The sequence below is a fragment of the Peromyscus californicus genome, unplaced genomic scaffold (assembly GCF_007827085.1).
Source record: "Peromyscus californicus insignis strain IS unplaced genomic scaffold, ASM782708v3 Scaffold_22__1_contigs__length_63687245, whole genome shotgun sequence".
Classification (NCBI taxonomy): domain Eukaryota; kingdom Metazoa; phylum Chordata; class Mammalia; order Rodentia; family Cricetidae; genus Peromyscus; species Peromyscus californicus.
The window spans coordinates 36,255,584-36,273,610 of record NW_026294525.1 but is presented as its reverse complement, the minus strand read 5'-3'; the positions used below and the strand labels follow the sequence as shown (position 1 = coordinate 36,273,610).

Below are 18,027 nucleotides of genomic sequence, written 5' to 3'. Positions count from 1 at the left end.
TTTCCACATTTTAATAAACTACCAGAACCAGGGTAAAATACTCACTGTTGAAGCATTCCCAAGAGTTAAAACTGCATCGTGGGCTATACTGTCACTGATTTATCATTCAGAATAGCTTTTTTGCACCTTATAACTTAGATAAACGTGACTAATAAAACGAAATTTAGTTAATAACAGTATATAATTTTACATGAGAAAACACATACAAAATTGTGAACATAAAGGGCATACATTTATCTATTAAAATGCCCTGTGTGTAAAAAAAAAACACCAGATGTATTGATATGATCACAACGTATTCAAAGAACAGTGATACCACCGCTACAATTTATAGTACTAATTATTTCTGTGTTCTAGAATGAAATATCATTATAATCCATGGGACATATAAACCAAGCACACAGAAAATAACAATCCCAAGGCAGATAACGCTATTGCAGCTGGGCAGTTAAGAGCCCTCTAGAGCCAAGACTGGAAAATGTTAATAAAATTATTTTCTCTAAGCTTATGGAAGGCTGAGAGAAGAAACAACAGAGACAAGAGAGGTTCTGAAATGAAGAGATTCCGTGAATAGTTCCCGCCACCTGCTCTCTTTCTCTCTGGTCTTCTTCTTTTAATGACTTTTGTTCAAGTATCTACCATGAACTGTTTTTCAAACAGTCGGCATTTAAGATGACCTAGGAAGATCCCCTCCCGCATGATGAGCATAAGGAACTTTGAAGCATTCAAAAATGATGCTCCCTCTTATCGCAGCTGGAGAACCCCGTGGAGAGCACTGACCGATTTCACAGGGGCAAAACCTCATTGAACCCAGAGAATATGTACAGAGCCACCTCCCACAAAACCCTGACTTTATCTTCTTTGTGCATAAACCTATCCTGACATCCAAAGAGCTTCTTGTTTGGATACAATGACTTCCACAGAAATCTCTGTTTGCTCTGATCCGTGATGACGCTAACTGTCTCTTTCTTTCTCTGGGTTATAGAAAGGTAAAAGCATTTTACTCCAGGAAAAAGACATACTGCTACTAGCAAATCAATGTTTCATAATGGGGATGAGAATGCTATTAAGATTCGAAGGCAGCATTTTAAGAGGTCCCTCTTGTTTGCAGTTGGCAGAATATCAGCTGTTTCAATATAAGGGACAAATTGCAAAAGCCTAAACTAATTACCCCATCCTGCTTCTACTCAGTTCTTGCTCCCAAGTGCCTACTCCATTCTCTTGGAGGGAGACAATAAGCAGATGGATGTACGCAGGTGCATAGGACTTTCTGCAGCCACCAGCTCTGAGAGCAATTGGTCAATACCCTTGAAGCTAGTTAAAGTTTTAGTAAATGGTTCCAAACTCTAGCAGATGGTCTATTGGTCTCCTGGGCACTGTTCAACATCTATATGGATCCATATACGCAGCTGAAATTATAGGATTAGAGGACTGCCTTTATTTAATATTTCATGATTTTACTCTGTAGCTAGTTTTTTTTCTTCTTCAGAATTTGACATGGTTCTGTTTTTCTCCATGGGTAGAATGGCACAAGAGGCTTCTAGTTCATGTGGTTAATTCTTAGGAAGGATTTCAATATCTGCACTTTACAAATGAGAAAGCTGGTGGTTAATAGCTCCAGCCCACCAAGTAGCATAGGTACTACAGCGGCTCAGTTTATTTTCATCATTGTTATATATATATTTTTAGTTATTTGAAGGATGCCACAGCCCACATACGGAACTCAGAGGTCCATTTTAAGGAGTTGGTCATCTCCTTTTAACATGTGGGTTCTGGGAATCGTACTCAGATTGTTTCAGGCTTGGAAGCAAGTGCCTTTACCTCCTAAGACACCTCAACAGCCTGAGCTCAGTTTTAACATTGTTCTCTTAGACAGCAACAGCATTATCATTTCAAATACCTTATTTGAATGGGATACTTCTGATTTTTAAACCATGTTTCCTACAGGTGTTTTCTGACACTATGGAGTCAGCCTTGGGAAGCTGATTATGCCTGACAGATTATTTTTCATTTTCTTTTATCGAGTTTAGTACTTTTTACATGTCCATATGCCAGACATCTCTTTCTCAAATTTCCTACTTTTCTCCCCTCCTCCCATCACACACTTTCTAATATTATTTTCCTTAGTAAAAAGCTGCTTTTAAAAACTAATGTCCCTTGCTGCGGGCTTTGTTCGGTAAGGAAAGTGCCTGCTGCACAAGCATAATACCTTGAGTTCAAATCCCCAGCAACTGCATAAAAGCCCGGGGTGGCAGCATATAACAGCAATCTCAGCACCTGTGGAAGGAGCGGCAGCGACCTGAAGACCTCTTGTCTCTGACGGTCTGGCCAAAACGGAGAGCTCCACCCAGATTCAGTGAGAGACACTATACCAAAAACTAAGGTGTAGATCAATAAGGGGAAATACCTGATGCTAACCTCCAACCTCCATGCCCATGCATACACATGAACATAAATATATGGTCCCCACACACAATAAACACAGAAAGCTGTTGTCTTGCATAAATGCTGCTACATTTCCCTAGACTTCCATGGTTGTCTTATTTAATCAGAGTTTTGAGTTGGGGTTTTCACTAATCCTCGGTGAACGTGAATTATATTTCAGGCCCCTCACTTATTGGTGCGGTACCCACATTTACCTAATCGAGAGTCAGAGCCCTTAAGAAAGAAAGCATCACCGAGAAGTGATTTTTATTTTACGATGGGTGAGAGCCTATCGGTCTGGCTAGTGGGTGGGTCTATGAGCATTTTCCTCTTTTCAGGACACAGGACGAAAAATCAGAAACACGTATGTCATTCTTTCTTTGTGGGTACCTATGTACGTGTTTGTGTGTGAGCATGTGGAGACTGGAGGTTAGTGCTGGGTGTCTTTTTCTATCACTATCCATCTTTTTTAGGGAGGTAACATGGCCTTTTACTGAACCTGGATTACACCATATCAGCTGGGTTTACTGGCCAGTGAGGCCTTTAGAATCTGCCTGACTTTGTACACTCTACCTCCGCACCACGAGGGTTACTGATGCACAATGCAGGTAGTGGCCTGCTTGGCTCTTGCAAGCATGCTGGGGATCTAAGCTCATGCTCTCATGCTTGCTCAGTTAATATTTCATGCGCTTAGCCATCTCCCAATTCCTCAGCTTAAGCCATTCTTTTTTTTTTTTTTTGGTTTTTCGAGACAGGGTTTCTCTGTGTAGCTTTGCGCCTCTCCTGGAACTCACTTGGTAGCCCAGGCTGGCCTCGAACTCACAGAGATCCGCTTGGCTCTGCCTCCCGAGTGCTGGGATTAAAGGCGTGCGCCACCACCGCCTGGCGCTTAAGCCATTCTTAAACACGGGTTTCTGAATATTTACTTGAGAAATATCCACATGACATCAAATTACAAAGTGGTTCTCTTTTATCTCTGGTAATCAAGTAAGGTTTGTTTTCGCTTGAATGATTTTAATGGTGTAAACAAAGTCCAGGACCCTCCCCCTCCCAAAAAAAAACCAAAGTCATATATGAACAAGGAAGAAGCCTCATGAGAATGACAATGGAGTTTCTCGTTTTTCCACACTAAGCCATTAAGTGATTTTTCTTCTGACTTACGTTGGAATCCTAATCTCTAGTTAGGAGATAATCCCCAAGTAAGAGAAAATGATTTGTCAATAATTTCTTTACAAAGGTAATCAGTTGAAAGTAAAGCCATTAGGGAGAACCCTCGTCTAATATGACTTGTATGCTTAGAAACAGGAAGTGTTGGATGTTGGAGAAATACACCAGATAGTAAGGTACCTGCCTTGCATGCCCGAGTACTGGAGTTACATTCTTATCATCACATAAAAAGGATGGGTGTATGGTGCATGCTTGTAAGCCTTCCACTGAGGAGGTAAAGATAGATGGATCCCCGGGGCTTCCTGGCCAGCCAGCCTAGACTAATCCTTGAGCCACAAGTGCCAGTGAGAAACCCTGTCTCAACAAAGTGGACAGATCCTGAGAAACACCACCTGAGGCTGACCTCCACCCTACACACACACACACACACACACACACACACACACACACACACACACACACGGTGCGGGGGAGGGGTGCGGGGTGGATAGAAGTTTCTTAGCAGGTGGCTACAGGAAGCCTGCCTTGGGAACATGAAGGTGACCATCAACAAGATAAGGAAGGGCCGATCCTTTTCTCACAGCCCTCAGAAGGGACCAAACCTGCTGAAATAATCTTGCTCTTGGACCTCTGGCCTCCAGGACTGTGAGAAAGTAAAGTATCTAGTACTTTGTGATAGCAGTCCTTGCAAATTAATCCAGCTACCTGCTTCATTCCCTCCTCCCCCAGAAACACAGATTTTGAAACTCTTTGACTGTGCGTTATTGCTGAAGATAATACATATGTATGCATACACCAACTGTGTATTATTTGACTTCACAACTTCAGCGGGGGAAATATGAGCTGGTCGCTAAATGTCAGTGTCCTGGACTGCAGGATAAAATATATCCTAGGAGGTGACACTGAAAATCATTTGAAACAACCCTTACAGTTTATAATAAATAGAGAAAAGTAGACGTTACAGGCTTTTCACGGTTACTCCATTAGTTACTGGTGAAGGCGTATCATGTGATTCTCAGTCTTAGAATTTTTCTACTGTAACACAAAGGCACTCCGGACTAGTGGCCAAGAAGCGTATTTCAACAATAGTATTTTCCTTATTTTGCCATGTTAAAAAGATGTTTAGATAAAGTGTAAGTGGCAAACATCTGTAATCTCAGACCTAGGGAGGCAGAGACAGAGGCATACCTCCAGCCTGAGGGCATCCTAGACTATGTAGAAAATTCCAGACCTACACAAAGAGATCCTGTCTCAAAAAATTAGTTAATGAGTGAAATATTAAAAAAATAAAATGAAAAGGTGTTGAAGGTTAGTGTAAATGGACAAAAAGGTCACAAAGAATAATTTGCTCCCCTAAAACAGCATTTCAGAGTCCTTACATTTATGGATTCTTAATCACACTGCTGATATTTTTTCTGTTAATGGCAGACATGAGTGGCTCAATACTCAGGACTTGCAAAGATTAAGATTTTTCTTTGGAAGTCTGTATATCCAAGCAGAGAAAATTCTTCAGGAGGCCATTTCTGCTTTTGCCAATTTTCATTCATAGTTTGCATACATTACACTGCCAATAACTCAAATTAGCTTTAAAAACATTTTAGTTCAGTGAAAATGTTTATCGTGACTTTAATTACTCATTGATAGACTTTCTGTTGTTTCCTATGATCATTATTCTTTCGGAAGAGTGGATGTTCCCAGAGTGAACATGAAAAAGAGAGCTTTGAATCTTCTACCCTCAAAGATGAACCATTTTGAACTTTGAATTAAGAAGATAGAATTAAGATGAACCATTTTGAGGTACAAAACTCGGTAGATCCCAACTGGAAATAAAGAAAATCTTTCATCAGAGCTCTGATAGGATTGACTTGGCTGCTATGGAAGGTCTTCAGGATAATACTTGGAGCATCAAACAATTTTGGAAACTTTGTTATAGAGAAAACTCAAGTAATGGTTGGAATGGATTGAATGGGCTTTGCAATCCTGCCCATTCTAGAAGCTTATTCTTCTATGAACACAGCAATAATCTCATAAATCTGTTCTCCTCAACTAACTCAGGCATCACTTCATCACTTCTTGATATCACGTGTGTGTCATGTGTTATTTGATGTATTTAATTCACACACATTCCAGCAACAGCAACAGAAACATCAGTTTGCAGCTCATTGTAAGTTAAAACAGAAGTTCAGGTTAGAGTATTTTCTTTGCTATTCCACCTGTTAGTATGAAATCTTCTAGTTCTTACTATATTGAGTAGGATGGCAAATTGCAATCCAGAAGGAAAAATTTTAGCGGTTATGTTAATGCCTGAGATTCTGTTCTAAAGAGCTGAACGTACACAGTCCATCATGAAATAACCAGATACTAACCTCCTTCATTTTTTCCAGTTCATTCTGTAAGGCTTGCTTTGCAATTTCAACTTCTATAAGCTGCTGCCTCAGCTTCTCATTTTCATCTTCTGTTGTTGTCCTTTTTTCTTCCACATTTTCCAGTTCGTGGTGGAGTCTCACAGATACATCCTTTGCAACCTAAAATAATGTGTTTGCAGCAATAAAATATAGTTTTATTCCTATTGAAGGCATCAAGAGACAACATGTCCATAGTACATACTTTGTGGCAGTGTTCCCAATACCTGATCTAGAAGCCATTCATATATCAATCACTTAATCCTCACAACAATCCCACAGGATAGATGCTATTATTGTATCTGCTTTATAGAGGGAGAAATATCAGGTAAGATGTTCAAGGCTGTACAGCTAACAAATAGCCAGATGGCTGGCTCGACTTTATTCATTTAACTTCACTACATCATAGCAATATGTACTTTTTTCATGTTCACGTATAGATTTAACATATCTGCTTTAATTTTACAGTAAAACCATGAGCTATATGATTCCACTATTGCCCCCAATGAGAAATGGGGGGAAAATACATTTTTAACTACTGGGTAGTGGGACTTGCTTTTATTTCCCTTATAACTCTTAGCTAGTTCCAAGTATTTAAGATTAGCAAGCATTCCAGTCCTTGAGATTCTTTTTTTTTTTTAATACTAGTATATATTTTCACCCCAACTTTTGAGATTATCTTGGAAACTATAGAGTTTTGAAGGGATACAGAGCATTTAATGTAGAGGCTCAGGACAGAGCCAGTCCTGCTTTAGACTGGATGGAGGGAGTAACTGCCAAGCTTGTTATAAGGCCCTTTTTCAAATGGGTTACTGGGAGTTACAGAACTGGTGAGTGTAGATAGGCAAGGGCCCTAAGTGGAAACCTAGACTTTCCGAAAGAGACCTTACTATTTTCTCAATGCTTTCCTGTTGTGGATGTCAATGCTCCACAGTAACCCACATTGCTGCTCATGAATATCTGATTCCACCTGGCCTTCCCTGGGAATACATCATTGGAAGCCAGATCACTAGAGTCGAGGCCATTCAAAGTCAGTGCTTTACCATGAATGACCTTTTTTCAGCCTAGGAGGGAGGAACCCTCTTCCCAATACTTCCGGAAGAGTTACTCCCAGGAGAGACACCCCCCCACACACACACACACACCCTAAAGTGAACATTTCCTTCCCCTTCTGGGATGCTGACATTTTGCGGTGAACGCTAGGAATCTAAGGCCCTTTGCCAGTCATCAGGGAAGGCCCTTTCAACGCCAAGAGCCCTCACTAAAGTCTCCACCCGCTGACCCCGGCGCGCCCTGGCTCCCCTTCCCCCACAGCGGCAGACCTTGAGGTCCTGCTCCAGGCTGCGCAACAGCTCGCCATCAATTTCCCCCGTCTGCGCGTAACGGAGCCTTTTGCGCTCGGCTTTGCGGAGGCGGTACTGCAGGATCCGGCAGTTTTTGTTGGCTCTCTCCAGCTCATGGCGCATTTCCTGCAGCTGACAGGCGTCCTCCTCGAAGAAAGTATCTCTCATCTCGTCCATCTCGGTCCTCAGCTCATCGATCTCGTTCTGAGACGGTGACAGGCCATGGGTCACAGTCAGCCTTGCCTCTAGCCCCTCCGACACGCACCGCATACATCCCATGCCTACTCCCAATACCTAGTTTTACTGCCTCCTCCACCAGACAGGAGTGACAGGGAGCTGAAAGCAGAAACTAGAAAACCAGGCCCAGATTAGGCCTTCTTTCATTCTGTTAACTCTAGCTCTCTCTGCCCGTGAGAAAGTGGGGCATATCGTGGTAACTGGAGAAATGAAGGCCTGGGTTTGCATTTAAATGGAACACAACGATATGAATATTAGGTTCCGTTTCAAATTGGGAGCGGGCCATGGACCTCCCCAACCTTCCAAGTTCCCCTCCCTCCCGGTGGCCCTAACAGGTTAGCAGCCTTCCAACCCTGCGGGGACACGCCCTAATCCTTAGAGGCCCCACACTTCCCCTCCCCCCTTCCGTCCCCACCCCCCTCTCCTCCTCACCTTGAGAGTCTCGTTCTCTTCCCGCAGCTTCTCCATCTCCTCCTGCATCTCCTCCTGCTCCTGGAGCTGCGGCGGGTGGGACTGCGACGATGGGGGAGCCGCCGCCTGCATGGCCCCGCCGCTGCCGCTGCTCTCTGCGCTCTGCTGGGGGCCCTCGGCGGCGGCGGCCATTGGGGAGGAGGAGGAGGAGGAGGAGGAGGAGGGGACCACAAGGGGCTCACAGATGGCAGGGGCGCCGGCGACCGGGGAGCTGCGGCTGCCACCGCCACCGTTTTTCGTGTGCATCTGAGCCGCGGCCGCCGCCGCCGCCGCCGCCGCCGCCCGCTCCTTCTTGAGATGGAACTGGATGAGCTCAGACTGCAGACATCCCTCCTTCCAGTAGCTCCCTCCACCTCCGCTGCCGCCCCCTGCGACGCCGCTTCCAGAGTTTCTGCCGCCCGGGCCGGGGGCTCTGCTTGTAGCAGCGGTGGATGGCGCAGGGGAGACCCCCTCCCCGCCGCTGCTACCCCTCTGCGAGGCGCGGACGCCTTTCCCTCGCCAAGCCCTGGGCGGTGGCGGCTGCGGAGCGCCCCCCTCCCGGTCCCCCGGGCCGCCGCCGGCTCCTCCTCCTTCCCCGCCCCCTCCCCCTCCTCCCCCGAGCGGAGGGGGTTCCCCGACTTTCGAGGGCACCGACTCTATCTCCCGGGGTGGGTCCTCGGGCGGCCCGGGCCTCCTGCCGCTCACAGCGGCCAGGATAGCCGCGGGGGGCCCTTCAGCACCAGGCGCGGGCTGGACAGCTCCGGGAGCAGCCCCTTTGGGTACCGCGGGCGTCGCCTTCTCCGCCCCGCCTCCGCATCCTCTAGCGCCGGCCCCAGAGGCGCCGCGACCGGTTATCTTGGTACCCTGCTGTTGCTGCTGCTGCTGCTGCTGCTGCTGCTGCTGCAGCTGCTGCTGCCGAACGGAATTGAGTTTAGTGCCGACCCCAAGCGGGGACCGCGTGGCCGCGGCGGTCTGTCGGAAAGAATTGTCCCTAGGTCTAGCAGGTGACTGAGCTCGCTGCTGTTTTCTGCTGCTGCCCTCCGGGTGCAGGCGACCCTCCGTGGCTGCGGCGGCAGCAGAAGCTGAGGTTGCGGCTGGGGCAGCGCCCCCGGACGGTGGCTGACTCATGGCAGTCTAGGAAGAACCTACCGGATGCGACATGGAACGGTCCATCTCTAGATCATCCTCTTCTCTCCTTTCTGCCACCAACCTTCCTTTCTAAGCTGGGACGGGAATAAAAGAAGAGAAATATACAGTATGTTTACACACTGTTGCAGTGTCAAAGGTGAATTTGCTGGACAAGAGAAGCTACAGAGGATTAGGAGATTTGGAAACCCAGCGTTTAATGGGACCATTGACTAGGAAGAGTGCAGGGCTGTTAGTTCTCACTTTGCCCAAAGTGGCGCTGTTTCCACCTCTCAGTCAAAGGCAGCTGAAGCTTGAATTCCTTAGGTAGCAGGTTTTGGAAAGGGTTAGACATAGGTTCAGCAAGAAATGAATGGGAAAGGAAATGAGGGGCGCGGGGGATAAGGTCCGGAAGAGACTTCTGAAGGCAAAGGAAATGTTTACATATGATAGATATCAAACGGCTTTCTTCAGCATCAAATCTGTGTTTAAAACACAGTTTAGTGGAGAAAACTTTTTTAATTAGTATTCCCAGGTGTCAATTAAAGAAACACGGCTATGATGTAAGATCCTAGAGAATATTTACTGTAGATAAATGACACTTTCCTCATTCAGCTCCAGCCCCTAATGCTGTCTTTAGATAATTATAGCCAACATTCTTAAGAACAGAACACAAAAGAAGACATAAAGAGTGACTATACATCAACCCCAGTCTCAAGAAAAAAAGTGACATCAGGAATTAGCTATAAGATTCAGTCATTGGCAACCCCAAAGAGACTATTTTTGTAGCTTAAAAATACTTGTTGGAAAATTTGATGAGCAGCTCTACCTACAGGCTCTGAAGTTTGTAGTGATGAATTTGTCTACACTCACTTGTTCTCTACTTATAAAGCAGTGAGTTGTAAGTGCAACGTAGAAAACAGTTTCATTCTTAAACATCTCCTTAGGTGGTACATAATAGACTAAAGTTGAAGTTTTAAAATGCCCACTCACGGGCCTGGAGAACGGGCTTAGTAGTTAGTAGCACTGGCTTCTCTTCCAGAGGACCCAAGTTCTATTCCCAGAACTCACAGGGTAGCTCACAACTATACCTGCAGTTCCAAGGATCTGACACTCTCTTCTGGCCTCCCTGTGCACCAGGTCCATATGCGGTACATAAACATACATGCAGGCAAAATACTCATACAGATAAAATTAAATGTTAAAATGCTCACTCACTCCTATGGAGCCAAATTTTTGGAACAAAATAGTCTGCACCCAGAAGGCTGTTCATCTTCCTTTATGGTGGTAAGATACATGGTGTTATCTTCCCACAATAAGCATGCCCCTTTAAGCTGGAAAACAGCAAGTTACTGCCCTGTGAGTTCTCCTTCCTAGTGGCCCAGTCAGCTAGTTCAATTGGCCCCCTTTCCAGGAGAACATTATTTATCTGTAAAGCACAAGAAGGTCATGACTAGACACAAACTTCTCTTACACACACTCACACCTTTTAGGAGAGATGATTCCCCAGGATCTTACTTAGATTATTGCTGTTGTTTTTTGTTGTATCTTAATTGAGGATGTAATCATCTCTCCCTTCATAAAGAAATAATACCCCAATACCCCTTCTCCACCTTCTTTTCTGCCTCTGGAATCTCTTTTTCAACTCACTGTGTAATGCAATGATAAAGACTTCTTCAGAGGGGAAAACAAAGTTACCCACTGCTAGAATGTCTGGCCTACTTTACCATGGGTCAGAATAATGTGGGCCATCCAACTTAATTACACTGGCAACACAAAGTTATATTTAACTAAGCAGAACCACACAGGAGCTGAGAAGCCAGGAACTGAAGCCTGACCCCCCCACCCCCCGACTACTTTAACCTCAGAGAAAACTTGGGTTTCAGGAACTAACTCCACAATCTAAGGCATCTAGCTAGCAGCCTATATCCCAAGCCTTTCATCAGTGGAAATCGCCATCCAAGCAATTTCAGTAAGGACCAAATCAAGCCTTTTCATCTCAAATCCTATCTGTCCCAGGACCCACCCCGTTTCTCATCCTTTTCTCTTTAGAAATCCAGAAGTTCTCACTTCTCTGCAGAGGCGCTGCTTCCAGGAAGTTGATGCAAATCAACACTGCTTTCTTCCTGATATTTTGGAGTCCTCAGGGTTTATCTTTCAGGGAGAGTTCAACTTCATAGTGTTGACTTTCTTGCTGAGCAGGCTTGCTTGCACCGGATCCACACCCACTCTGGTTCTCCAAACAAAGGCGGTAACCACAAAGACTCGGAACTCTGGGAGCCGGTTCCTAGCTGGCGATGCTTGGCTGGGCTGGAACTGCAACTGCATCAGGCCAATGCCCGGGTACCAAGCCGTGCCAGACGATCCCCAGGAAGTGCAGGGGTATTCATGAGCTGACCTCACCGGACTGGGCTGGAAAGAGGGCGGGATTGGAGGGAGGACAGGTGAGAAGTAACCGGAGTGGTTACTGAAAGAAGAGAGAGAAGGTGAGGATGGGGAACCGGGGTAGCGGGTGGGAGGCAAGTAGACAAAAAGGCCAGAGCCACGCCCGAGATGGAGAATTGTCAGCCTGGCTCATCAAAATCCTTGCTCCACTCCCATTTCCTGGACTTGGCAGAAGACTCCGAAACCGCTTAAAATCGGATGTATTGGTTTCCTGCAATGCTTTGTCTCGGGTCCGATCAATCTCCATCAATTATTTACTTGAGCTCTTTTCCTTGGGAGGCCCGCTGGAGCAGCCTGCACCCTCGGCTTGACCCTCTGGAGTCTCCTGATGCAGCTGAGAGGCGCTGGCGCACGCTGGCTGCCGGGAGTTCTCTTTGTTCACTCACTTTAATTCTCAGTCGATCTCTCCGCGCTTCTTCCCCACCCCCAGCTCTCGGGCGGAGTCCTGGGATGGCATTTCCGCGAATAGACAATGGTTGTCAGACCCGCCGTCCCACAAACAAAGGGTTCTTGCAAAGATACGAAGGAACGGTTTAATTTAGTGCAAAGCGAGTATGTTTGCTGATGACGGTGAAGTAGCACCGAGCACGTTCGCCCTCCCCTCACCAAAGGCCAGTTTCTTCAGTGAAAACAAACTGGGAGTTTCTGGGATCCACATTTTTTTTTTTAACTGTTGTGCACTTGAGTAATAGGAGTCAGGAAGAATGTATTTATAAAGTATCAGCTGACCAGGGAGTTAAGAAAAATGTGTTTCAAATTTACGTTTATCCATATTGTTCCACAGTAATAGTATTCTTAAAATTTGAGGGAAATTTTCTCCTTTTCCTTCTAATTTTATTTTAGAGAGCAGGCTCCAGAGCCTCCTTCCTGTCCCTAAAAATCCCCTTGCAAGCTTCCAGGTAAGAATATATTAATCTTGTATTAAAAGGACATTTTTAGGCGTTAAACCTCTCTTACATCGTTGTGGTGGTTTTGTGCGAGCTAAGACTTAGATATTTTACAACGTGTCTAGCCTAGTGTTAATTTAGCAGGAGACTTTGTAAGTATAAATCCTGTCTTAAGAGTGAAATGACAATGATTGGAGAGTAATTTGCACAGGAGCAGTTTGTCACAGTGAAATGAAAGCATATTTAGGCCTAGGTAATTTATATCTCCAATGACATCAAATATGGTATCACAAGGAAATCATTTCAGGCTGTAAAACAGATGCTATGAACTGGTTTGTGGCCAGTACTGTCCAAGGTGCTGGCGATGTAAAGAAAGTCAAGAAATCGTCCCTGTGCCGAGAAGGCTTAAATGTATTAGAGAAAGTTGAGATAACTGAGATACTGTTCTTATTCTTGAATATGGAGAAACTGGAAAAGCAAATCCTGTGATATCTATGATGAGACGTCCAATCGTTGATTTGCATAGCAAAATAGAGTCATAAGTTATTTTGAGTTTGTGTTAAACACTTCTTCATTATGTACCCCAATATAAATTGCAGTACTCTTTTTTGTGTGTCTTTCTTTGTTTTTGAGACAGGTCTCAGTATATATTCCTGGGTGGCCTGGAGCTCATTATGTACACCAGGCTGGCCTCAAACATATCTGCCTCCTGAGCACTGGAATTGAACTTGTGGGGCACCAGGCCCAGCCCTCTAAATTGCAACATTCTTTTTTTTTTTTCTTTTTTTTTTTTTTTTACGAGACAGGGTTTCTCTGTGCAGTTTTGGTGCCTATCTTGGATCTCACTCTGTAGACCAGGTTGGCCACGAACTCATAGAGATTCACCTGGCTCTGGATTGTTGAGATCAAAGGTGTGTGCTACCACCGACCGGCCGGCAACATTCTTAAGAGATGGCAAGATCCACATTTCCCACTTAATGAATACTACAATAATGGGTAAAATACCTCTTAGGTCAATCTTTATAAATAAAACCTTGATATAAAAATAATCTAGGGACACAAAACACAGTTCTGCTTGTCTGAAAACTAGTGATCAGCTTAGACATCTCCATTTCAGTATTTATTTCCATGCAACCAGTAACTTGTATTTGGTTAAAGTCTAATAAAATCAATAATGCTTACATCAGAGTTCATGTGCCCAAAAGGTTCGTTTTGTACATTAGGCATGTACAGTCTCAGTGTTGAAAACCATAGCCATATAGGATGCATAGAAACAATATTGACATGCCTTTACATAAAAAGGTTTTAAATAGAATTGTATTTTGGTTATCCCCTTATTTCTTTGTGAAAATTACACTTCTTCATGGGGCTTGAGAGAAGACAGAGTTGTTGAGGTCACTTGCTGTTCTCATAGAGGACCAAAATTTAGTTCCTGATGCCCACATCATGTGGCAGTTCACAACTGGCTGTAAATACAGTGGCAGGGGATTGGATGGCCTCTTCTGATCATACTACACACATGGCACCCATACATGTATGTAGGCAATACTCATACACACACACAAAAAAAAACCAGGTATTTGAAAAAATTAAACTTCTTCAATTAAGCAAATGCAGATTTCTTCAGAGTTCAGAAGGCTTTGTCGTTATTTTTGCTGTTTCAGAAGCAGACTTACTGACTGACCTTTTATTGTTTACTTGTAATAATGAATCATATTTTCTATAGCACAGCAAGATAATGGATCTTCAGTCTAGGGAAGAAAGTTAACCTTTTAACTCTGAAACCCTTAAAAACATAGTTTACTATACGAATCTTCAATTTTTGTGACTTTAATGAGGCCCACGTATGTTAATACTGACTAGCTTTATTTTTTACCCTTAGTTGGTCAAACCTTTTCACTTTGTAAACTCAAGTCCCCCCAAAGAAAAGTTTGCCTTCCTCAGGTATAACACAGTAGCATACCTATAGCCCAGAGAAGTTAAATGATTTTCTCAACTTCATAATCAGAACTCAAAAGTTCCATCTTTCATTATCAAGTATGCTTCTTATTTGTCTCAAACATCCTGCTTGAAATGATCACAACTTAGAAATCTACATGTCTAAGGCTGATTTATCCCCATCTCAGCTCAATCTGTCTACCTATGCATAAACTATCTATGTTTGTGGGCAAAGCTATTAATTTACATTCTATGTGAAAATTTTCTGTCCTACCATTCTATTCTACTTTTAGTCCAGAAAAAAATCTAATATTCTTTATTTACTTTCATCTTAATGAAGATACTATTTTATATATTTTCTCAATGAACACTGTTATTTTCCTTTGTTTCAATATCCACTTTTTTGGTCTTTAATCCCAGCACTCGGGAGGCAGAGCCAGGCGGATCTCTGTGAGTTCGAGGCCAGCCTGGGCTACCAAGTGAGTTCCAGGAAAGGCGCAAAGCTACACGGAGAATCCCTGCCTCGAAAACCAAAAAAAACCAAAAAACAAAGCAAAATACTTTTTTGGTGTGTGTGGTTCTGGGGATCAACATTAGGGCCTTGTGCATGCCAGCCCTTAATTCTACAATGCGCTGAATCTGCAGCTATTCTTGTAAAAGCTTAGTACTTACCCTTTATTCTTTCTTTTATAATTGCCATCAAACTCCAGCCATTCACAATTCTGTTTAGACTTTTACAAATACTTCTTGTAAGTTATAGATGCTCAAGCTGTGTATGGTAGTTCACACATGTAATTCCATTGAGGAAAAAGGAATGGCATTATTTCAAAGCTAGCCTGGGCTATATAATGATTTCTAGTCAATCATGGGAGGCAGTGTGAAACCTTATCTTTAAAAACACACTACACACACACACACACACACACACACACACACACACACCAAGAAACAGCAATAAAATGATATACTCAATACTTCTAATTTCCATTTTATTAATTTTGGTCTTTATGTCACCAGAGATAGTTATATTCAAACTGAATTTCAAGGAAGTACATCAACCTTATCTGTACCAAAAAGTACTTCCTAGTCGGTTACAGCAATGCTCCCATTCTACTAAAATTTAGTTTCTTCCTTTAATGATACAAAGTTGTGCAGTGATATTTTATTTGTGCTGAAATGTGATATTTTATTTGTATGTTAATAAATAAAGTTTACCTGGAGATCAGAGGTCATAGCGAGCAATAAACAGAAGTCAGGGGGTGGTGGCACACGCCCTTAATCTGATTACATGGCAGGCAGAATCTCTGTGTGTTCAAGGACACAGCCAAGCGTGGTGACATATGCCTTTAATCCCAATACCAAACATAGAGACCTGGAGGTCTGTATAGACAGACAGTGATGAGGAAGTGATGTGCCTGGGCTTAGAGCCAATGAGAAGGCAGAACAGGAAATCAATAAAGGTGCAGGTTAGACAAGAAGAAGCTCTCTTGGGAAGCTGCGGCAAGGTGGTGAGCTAAGGTTAGTTGGTGGCTATTGCTCTGATCTCTATGGCTATTTGGCTCTGTGTTTCTTATTTAACAAGGCTGTTTAGAAATTCATCTACAAAGTTGGGGTTTATTAAGAAAACTATTTTAATACTGTTATGAATATGGAAAGAGAAGAAGAGAAGGAAAGAGAAAAAGAAGAGAACAGAGAAAGCTATGTACATGTAAGGAATGAGTAGGATTTTCAAGAGAGACAAGAGACAAGTAGTGTTTTGTTGGCTTTTTTTTAATTAAGAAAATTTTTCATTCATTTTAAACACTAATCAAAGATCTCCCTCTTCCTTCCACCCCCCCTTGCTTCCCCCCTAATTCCCCCCCCCAAAAGGCAAAGCCTCCCATGGGGAGGAACATCCAGTAGAGGCAAGTCCAAGCCCTTTCTCCTGTCTCAAGGCTTCACTGGGTGTCCCATCATAGGTAGTGGGCTCCAAAATGCCCCCTTATGCACCATGGATGGATTCTGATTCTACTGCCAGGGGGCCACCCAAGCAGATCAAGCTTCATAACTGTCTCACCATGCAGAGGGCCCAGTCCAATCTTTTAATTAAGTAGAAACTATTATTGTATACTTATCATTATTTAAAGGACCTTCTTTAGTAAATGAGAATATAAATTTCTTGGGTTTTTTTGTTTGTTTGTTTGTTTGTTTTTGTCAGGGTCTCACACTATACTCTAGATTGATTAGAACTCATTATAGGCCAGGCTGGCCACCAACTTACAGAGATTCTCCTGCCTCAGTATCTTCACCTGGATATGTGTTTATGAATACATTGTTTAAGTGTACAGGCTGAAGAGGCAAAAATAGTTTTAAAGGAGTCAAAGGAATTCTTACTATTTACAAACCAGGAGGTGGTCAGGGAACCATTTCTGAGTGTGAACATAGCTCCGAATATTGCTTGTGAGATTTTTCTCAAAAACTCACAAGTTTACAGATGAGTAAAAAAATATGGGCAAATGCAAAGATCATGTGCAATTTAGCCATCAGCAAAATTCATTTTAGCATGGTTCATTAGTTGTTTTAATGTCCTTTTTAAACTGTCTTTTTACAAGGAGAGGTGTAGAATACTGTTTCTGGGCAGGCAATCTTCACAATGTTGTTGATGTTGTTAAATGCCTCAAAGTTCTTGACACTCAACCTATGAGACATAAACATGATCCCAGAAGTGAGAGTTTCCTTTCCTTTCACAGACTCCCTTTATCTTCTTGGTCTTTCAATCCTGCCAGCCTTTGAGGATTGGTGATGTTGGTAGAAGTCCCAACATCTGAAGGTTCAACACTGTTAAACAGAACTTTATGCCTTATCTGTCCAGAGATGGAAGCCTTGGTCTCTCCTAAGGGGGAACATGAGAAGGTCTTAGTTTCAAGACTGGAGGGTGTTATTTGATGCCAATCTCAAAGAAAATATGGCCTTACTTTAGACACCAAACTGCATAAACTAGGATATAGCAGATTTGGTCTGCCCAACCCTGAAGTTAGCATCAAGAACATTTTTCCACCACGATGTGCCTGATAACCATGATTTTACCAAGTCATTCACTTTTACTGCAGACTCTGGCACAGATACAATTTTGTTTTACAAACTTAGAAGATTGAAGAATACATTGGCCAGTTGTTAAGTATGTGTACAAGGCATTCCACTTCAATAATGGCAAATTGTTCTTCTGTCAAAATGCCAAGAGATATCTTTGTAGTATGCCTGTGCTCATCATCTTTACCTTTGAAGTTAAGAGTGAGATCCTTTGGGTAGTTCTGAGTCAGAGAATTCAAGACAGGATTCCTATGAAGAATGCTAGCAAGAGAATTGGATACAGTTCAACACGAGCAGTTACATATTGACCATCCACAATCTTTCCAGAGACAGGCTACCCCAGTGAAGCGGAGGTCTTGATGCATGGTATAGAAAGAAATTTCATAGCAAAGTTGGAAGTCATTAAAAAAAGATTTTAATATAAATTTAAGCATGGGAGGTGGGGAAGAAGAGATTGTCAAGAGAATGGACCACTGTTTCTTTTAGACATAGCGCACAGATTCTTCCTGCTTTTGTATCCTCTTTCTTGTCATTCCCTGT

General features: G+C 43.2%; 1 protein-coding gene and 1 long non-coding RNA gene across 3 annotated transcripts in view; one reads left to right on the top strand and one right to left on the bottom strand.

Moving 5' to 3' along the window:
• Soga3 (SOGA family member 3) overlaps positions 1 to 13,165 on the bottom strand; it is a 55,344-nt gene extending 42,179 nt beyond the window's left edge. The window contains exons 1-4 of one of the 2 annotated variants that reach the window (XM_052751269.1): positions 11,219 to 13,165; positions 8,006 to 9,246; positions 7,316 to 7,540; positions 5,958 to 6,116 (exon numbers count right to left, since the gene is read on the bottom strand). In XM_052751269.1, coding sequence (XP_052607229.1) covers positions 5,958 to 6,116; positions 7,316 to 7,540; positions 8,006 to 9,151 — 1,530 coding nt within the window. In that variant the 5' untranslated portion in view covers positions 9,152 to 9,246; positions 11,219 to 13,165. Of the gene's footprint in view, positions 1 to 5,957; positions 6,117 to 7,315; positions 7,541 to 8,005; positions 9,247 to 11,174 lie in introns of both variants that reach the window. The other variant, XM_052751268.1, reaches the window with a different exon arrangement.
• Positions 9,158 to 13,086, top strand: LOC128118535 (uncharacterized). Its single transcript, XR_008221250.1, has 2 exons — positions 9,158 to 11,120; positions 11,201 to 13,086. It is a non-coding gene; the product is annotated as an uncharacterized LOC128118535 (long non-coding RNA).
• Positions 13,166 to 18,027: the final 4,862 nt, after the last annotated feature.